General features: G+C 37.3%; 1 protein-coding gene across 1 annotated transcript; it reads right to left on the reverse strand.

Moving 5' to 3' along the window:
• Positions 1-5,742: 5,742 nt before the first annotated feature.
• LOC107868538 (peroxidase 9-like) lies at positions 5,743-6,961 on the reverse strand. The gene is made up of 2 exons (XM_016715234.1): positions 6,740-6,961; positions 5,743-5,946 (listed from the first exon to the last, which is right to left on the reverse strand). The coding sequence occupies exons 1-2, from the start codon at positions 6,959-6,961 to the stop codon at positions 5,743-5,745; spliced, it is 426 nt and encodes a 141-aa protein (XP_016570720.1).
• Between the last annotated feature and the right edge of the window lie 790 nt (positions 6,962-7,751).

Below are 7,751 nucleotides of genomic sequence, written 5' to 3' on the forward strand. Positions count from 1 at the left end.
GGATTTACGATTTCATGCAAATGAATCTGCCAGAGTTCTATGGGTCTAAGGCAAGTGAGGACTCTCTGTTATATCTTGAGGATATAAGAAAGATCACGCAGATGATGCATATGTCCGAAGAGGAAAGTGTTGATATGGCTTCATACAGGTTGAAAGATATTGCATATGACTGGGTGATTGCCTGGAAGAAGGGTAGAGGTGAGGGTGTTGCTGCTATGACTTGGTAGGTGTTTTAGGAGGCATTCCTGGATTAGTTCTTTCTACTGGAAATGAGGGAAGCAAAGATTGAGGAGTTTATGAACTTGAGAAGAGCCCCATAACTTTCAAGGAGTATTTTCTGAAGTTTAACCAGCTAGACAAGTATGCTCCTTGTCTGATTACTGGCACTAAGTCCAGTATGACTAAGTTCATGACTGGAGTATCTGGTTAAGTAGCGAAAGAGTGCAGGACAACCATGTTGATAGTGAGATGGATCTTCCTAAACTGATGTTGCATGGCCAGCAGATCGAGTTAGATAAGTTGAGGGAGAGGGAGAGAACGAGAGGGAACAAGAGGGCTAGATCCGAGAAATAGAAGTATGGATAGGCCAGATCACATGGAGGGAATCACCCCCAGTTTTAGAATCGTTCATTCATGCCAGCACCTTCATCTGCTAGTGCTCCTGCGCCTAGAGGTAGGCAGGAGCAAGGGTTTAGGCATTTGACGTCTAGGTCCCAGAACACAGTGAGTAATAGGCCTAACTATCCTCCGTGTACTAAGTGTGGCAGGGTTCATCCGGGTGAGTGTTGGGCTGAACAGAGAGGTTGTTTTAGTTGTGGAAAGATGGGCCATAAAATTTGAGATTGCCCACATGACAGGCAGGGGAACCGTGATGTTCGCCCTCAGACTCAGATTACTAGTGCTCCATCTCTCGTGGCCCGTGCAACCCCTACTCAGGGTGCTTCATCCAGCACTAATGGCGGTCAGCGCCTGTAACACCCCGTATTCAAGAACGTGTATTGGCGTATTCATATCGGAATTTGCCCGTCAATGGTTCCAAGCGAAGGTTATTGAATAAGCTTTCCAACGATATAAAGATTTCCAAAAACGGATAGGTTTCGAATGTAATCGAGCACGTTCGAAACTATAAAATGGTGGCCGGGATATTTGGGAATAGTAATGTGCAGGAAAATTTCCTGTACACAAACTACTGAGGCCAGCCAATTTTTTGGGTCAACTTCGAACGATCATAACTCCCTTAATATAATGAACTGGGAGAGCTGCGACCTATAAAAAGAAAGATATTTGAGTCTTCTTTCCAATGCAATTGGTTTCATCCAAATACAACGTCTGATTAAGGAGTTATACTCGTTTTACTTCAGCCTCTCAAAATAGATTTTTAGGGTCAACTTCAAACGACCATAACTCCTTGTACAGGATGAAATGGGTGGCCTACTTTATATTAAATGAAATCCCTTTGAATTATCTTTCCAACGATACCAATTTCATCCAAATCCGATATCGGAGCAAAGAGTTATGGCCGATCTACTTTAGCTTATCAAAATAGTCCACCAAAGGACAGATTTGGCATTATTTAAATTTTAAAGGCATTTTGGTCATTCCCTATTTTATTATGGACGGGAATATGTGTATATATATATATGTATATGAGTTCAAAAACTCATTTTCATTATCAATCATTGAGAAAGAACAAATCCTAGCCAAATTTGACCTTTAAATTACTTTTGATTCAACCGTAGAAATTCCAAAGTAATCCGATAATTGCGTTTGTCATCTCGAGAGCTTCGAACGGCACCTATTATTTGTGCAAACAGGATTGCATAATCAAGAGGTGAATTCTAAGGTATGAATATTGTTTGCCTTTGTTCTCTTCCATATGTATATGTGTGATAGAGGATTATATGTATTGGTTGTTATTGAAAGGTGATGAAAATAGGGTTAGGGACTATTTTGCATGGTTTGGTTGTATTGAATTATGGAAGGTGGATATGGTAATTGATTTATGGAAGGTGGATATGGTGATATACTATTGAATTGATGATTATTTATGTCTATGGCTCAATTTGGTTTAATGGATTGGTTGGAAGGATAAATGAATTCAAAGTTGATATTGGAGGATGTTGTATGAATATGCATGGCATGTGAATGTAATTGGAGTATAAGAGGGTTAAAGTGACACCCTTTATGGTGTAATTAAGGCTTACTACTTAACCACTAGTTTGGTGAATTCAAATAATTGAATTGTAACGTTTGGTCGCTAATACTAGATTGCTATATATGTTCATTGTAGATAAGCAATCCTAAAAGACGAGAAGTCCATTTGGGACTAGTGTTGAAGGTTGACAGTCAGGTATGTAAAGCATACTCTATACCATATCTTTGGCATGAAAGTGAACAATTGTTCTATTAAGAAAGTTTCCAAAGTTATTCAGTAACATGTGATCCATAATGGTTTTGTATGATGTCCTACGTTACCAATGAACTTGTTTCCACCCTACAAGATGTCAAGACATTTCAATACTTACTTGTCTTCCAAATCTTACATGTTTATTGCACTAATGAATGTCAGAAGGTATTCGGTTACTCAAACAAGATCCATGTACTATTAATGACTCCAAAACGTTTCATTGATATACCAATAAGTTCCTACTTCATTGTTATGGCATTGATGACTCCAAAACACTTCATTGATGTGCCAATGAGTTCTTACTTCATTGTTATTGCATTGATGGTATATTTATATGTATCTTATTGATGTATCATTGTTTCAAAGTATCAAAAATGCGGTGGCAACCAAAATAACAATCTCAAAGATTAATTGAACTAAATGATGGAAGTTCTCTCTTATCGGGTGGTATCCCAGGGGCATAATCCTATCATGGGTCGATCCCTATTTATGTGTTTATGGGTGGTATCCCAGGGGCATAATCCTATCATGGGTCGATCCCAGTTGATATGTACTGGAGGCAGCCTAATGGTCATAGTACAGTACAGTAATGATTACAAAGATGATAAGAACGAAGGTAAAGTGATTGAATAAATACAATGCACAGGTTGTCACAAGTTCTAGTAAGTGTGGTCCACTTCTATTATGATTTATTCACTTATTTCTGATTTCTATTGAGCTCCTATATCATATGTGATTATCTACAGTTTTACATACTCAGTACATATTTCGTACTGACGTCCCCCACGGAGGACCTGCATTTCATGCTGCAGGCACAGGTACCTCAGCTCATACACCGCATAAGTAGGAGCCAGGATATCCAGCTGCTTTTGGTGAGATCCAGTTTGCTTCGGGGCTTTCCGTGTCATATCCAGTCACTTTTGGTATTGTATAGAAGTTAGTTATATGGCGGGGTGTGTCCCGACCTTAGTTAAACTCTGTGTATTATTTAAAGGCTTTGTAGACCTAATGTACAGTCAAGGTGGTGTTTTGTTAGTAGACGTGATGGCTCCAACGGCCAAGTATTGTATATACATATATATGTGTACTCGAGCTTATACAGGTGATTATTTCCTTTTATATGCGACATGATGCTGTCCGAATTTCGGGCTGTCATAGAGATATGCATGAGAAGTATAAGGTTATCAGCTGGTTCTCTTGGACCTCCTCGATTACGAGTGCCAGTCCGCCCCAATAGGTTTTGAGGCGTGACAGCGCCAGAATAGATTTTATGCCCTATCATCCCGCCAGGAGCAGAAGGATTCTCCCGATGTTGTCACTTGTATGCTCCGTGTATTTCACTTTGATGTTTATGTGTTGTTGGACCCTGGGTCAAGTTTCTCTTATGTGACACCATTGGTTGCTGTGAATTTTAAAGTGAGTTTTGAAAATATTTCCGAGCCCATTCTAGTTTCTACCCCCGTAGGCGAGTCAATTGTTTCCAAGCAAGTGTACAAAAGTGTCCTGTTACAGTCTTTCATAGAGTTATGCTTGCAGACTTGATACAGTTAGACATGGTGGATTTTGATGTTATTCTGGATATGGATTGGCTTTGCTCTTGTTATGCATCTATAGACTATCGTACCCGTGTAGTCAAGTTTCAGTTTTTTGATAAACCAATTTTCGAGTGGTTCGAGAGTTCAGTATCTCTCAAAAGTCATTTTATTTCCTATCTTAGGGCCAGAAAGATTATTTTCAAATGTTGCATCTATCATTTAGTTTGAGTTAAAGACACTAAGTCTGAAAATTCAACTCTTTTGTCAGTTAGCATAGTTAATGAGTTTCCTGATGTTTTTCCGGAAAATCTCCCAGGGGTACCTCTCGATAGAGAGATAGAGTTTGGGATTGACCTTCTTCCTGATGCATAACCTATTTCTATTCCTCCAAACCGTATAGCACCCGCAGAGCTTAAGGAATTAAAAGAGCAACTCAAAGATCTTTTAGATAAGGATTTCATAAGGCCCAGTGTCTCTCCTTGGGGTGCACCTATTCTATTCGTGCGGAAGAAAGATGGTTCTTTGCGTATGTGCATTGATTATCGTCATCTTAACTAAGTCACAGTCAAGAATAAGTACCCTCTTCCTAGAATTGATGATTTGTTTGATCAATTGCAAGGTGCAAGTTATTTCTCAAAGATAGACCTTAGATCCGGCTATCATCAGCTTAAAGTGAGAGAGTGTAATATTCCAAAGACAGCCTTCCGAACCCGTTATGGTTACTTTGAGTTTCTAGTCATGTATTTTGGGTTAACCAATGCTCCAACAGCCTTCATGGACCTTATGAATTGAATGTTCAAGAAGGACCTTGATATGTTTGTCATTGTATTCATAGACGATATTCTTGTGTATTCCCAAAGTGAAGATGATCATGCCAACCATCTTAGAATTGTCTTGCAAACTCTTAGAAACCATCAATTATTCGCCAAATTTAGCAAGTGTGATTTTTGGCTAAGGTCAGTTGCTTTTCTTGGTCATATTGTTTCTGCCGAAGGCATTAGAGTTGATCCCCAAAAGACAAAAGCTGCAAAGAATTGGCCTAGACTTACCTCCCCGTTAGAAATTAGGATAGTCTTGGCTAGAAACTGAGTCAGGTGTCTCAAAGAGAGCTTGTGTTTTGGGTGGATTAGGTGTGATTTGCTTAGTGTTGAAATTCGAATAGTAGATTCATGTAGAATCTCATAGCACTTTTCAGAATTGAATTCGGGACTCTGGAGCTTTGATAGTGAAAAATAGGTGTTTTTGGATGTTGGTCTTCATCAAGGTGAATCTTTTAACCATCTTTATCTTGCTTTCGTAAAACTCAAGTTTCATACTTAGGCCGTTGAAAGAAGAATAAGTGATTCGTGTGTAAATAGTTGGCTTTGCATCTTTGTATTTTAAAAAGTTTTGATAGAATGATTGAGTATAGAATGTGGGTTGGTCGATAATGATAGGTATATGTTGGATCGGGTACCACGCCGGTACGGATATGTATATGTTGGATCGGGTACCACACCTGTACGGATATGTATATATTGGACCGGGAACCACACCGGTACAGATATGTATATGATGGATTGGGTACCACGCCGGTACAAATATGTATATATTGGATCAGGTACCATGCTGGTACGGATATGTATATGTTGGATCGGGTACCACGCCGGTACTGATATGTATATGATGGATCGGGTACCACGCCGGTATGGATATGTATATGGCGGATCGGGTACCACATTGATAAGGTGCATGAACATAGATTGTTCCCAGTAGGTCATGCATCTATTTTGAGATGAAATGAGAAAGCAAATTTGAAGTTTAGATGCTTACTAGGACGACAGAGTCTCGAGCAGCAAGTGCTAGAATGTCAGCACAAGAGACAGTGTGAGGACAAACTTGTTCTAATTTAGCTTTAATCTCATCAATTACCTCAAATCCCCTTAGCGAATTCTTGTTTGGTCCTGCTTCCTTTTCACTTTTGAATGCACTACTCTTATCCAATAATATGGATACATCACATCCCTATAACGCAAGAAAAAATATATGAAATTATTGAATTTATTGAGGGAAAAAGGTCCAAATTTACTCATCTTAAACATCTCAATTTACCATTCATTATATATGTTTTGGAATTATTTATAGGAAAAATAATATAAATATATACCTTAACTTACCATATTTACATAAGTCTCATCCTTATACAGTAATTATAAAAATTCCAACTAATTTTGTATCTTCGTTGGATGTATTGGGAGCTAATTATATATCTCAACAGATGCAAAATTGAAAAAAATATATCGGGAGCTAATTATGTATCTCGACCGACCGAAAATCGAGATTTTCAGTAATTATGCAAAATATCAAAAAAAGATTATAATTAAACTTACAACTATCGAGATTTATGTTGTTTGCCCTTATTTATAACCTAATCATTTACAACTGATCATGTATTTGTCTTTAACCATAATGGAGGTTTAGTGTGGACTGACTGAATTTTACGTGTCAAAATACTTTTTTTTAATGAAAAAAGGTCAAAATTTACCCCTATTTTTTGACTAAGGTTTAAAATTACTTTGTATACTTCAAATTGGAGCTCCATTACACTGGTAAAAAAAAGTGACTTTTCATGGAATTCGTGAGAAATTGGCTTGTTAGAAATATGATAAAATCTAATATTTTTCAGGGTGTCTGAAATTCACATTTTTTACTAGTGATTAGCATTAGGAGAAAATATGAGACGAATTGCTAACGATAAGGATATGAATGACTCCAAAATACAATGGAGTATACAAAAATGTGTCTAAAAGTTTTATACCTGGACAATGCAGTCATGGAAGTGAAGTCTTAGCAAAGAAGCAGCCATTCTTGGATCTTTAGCAATTGCCTCTTCCAAAACAGAGATTACAATTTCAGTTGCTTGAGGACTTGAGAATTGGTACAACTCTGGTAAAAGACCACCATAATTGGTACTGGAAACTAGAAAGGCTTGGAATATTGCACAAGATAAAATAAACATTACTAGTCCAAGAGAAGCCATATTAATTGGTGACTTGATCGAAATTGAAAAATCAAATTTTTGTATGATAAATTTAGATACTACATCTTTTTTTTTGGGTGTATAGCTCAATTGGTAAAGCATTGGGCGTTTAACCTAATGGTTGTAGGGTCAAGTTCTGCTATACCTAAACCTATCTTACACTCTATTATGAATAGGGATGCATAGTAGCCTTCAAAGATGACTCTTTGGACTGTTGACTTGCTTCGGCGACTTCACCCTTTTTTAAGTGACAAGGGAGTGAGCCGCTCCAAGCGAAAGTGAAGAAATTTGACCTTTTTGATTTGTAGATAGTCCTTACTATAAGTATAATGTTGCAAGTGGTATAGGCAAATCCATTGTAGTCTAGCTGGTTAGGATACTCAGCTCATTTTCTCCGGAACTTTGCTAAAGCGGAATACTTTGTTCACGAGTTTTATATATATATATATATATATGAGCAATTTGTCTTTTAAGCTAAACGTACATTTGTTTGTTCAAATATGTCTATAACTTTCTTTTTGCCTACTTTCAACCTGATCACAAACTAGTACGTAAGCAATATATTTTTTTAATCACTTAGATGAACTAGTTTTGGACCAGAAATTTGCTATCGTGAATTTAATTTCCTTGTCGCAAATCGCAAATCATAAGTGATCGTGAAGTTAATTTAGTATATTGTGTCCTTGTAGATTATATTGTGTCCTTTCATTAAAAAACCTTTATGAATTAAAATACTTGTATAGAGTCCAAATAAAATAAGAAATTAGACAAACCCTAACAATATATGTAT

Source organism: Capsicum annuum, chromosome 4, assembly GCF_002878395.1.
Source record: "Capsicum annuum cultivar UCD-10X-F1 chromosome 4, UCD10Xv1.1, whole genome shotgun sequence".
NCBI lineage: Eukaryota > Viridiplantae > Streptophyta > Magnoliopsida > Solanales > Solanaceae > Capsicum > Capsicum annuum.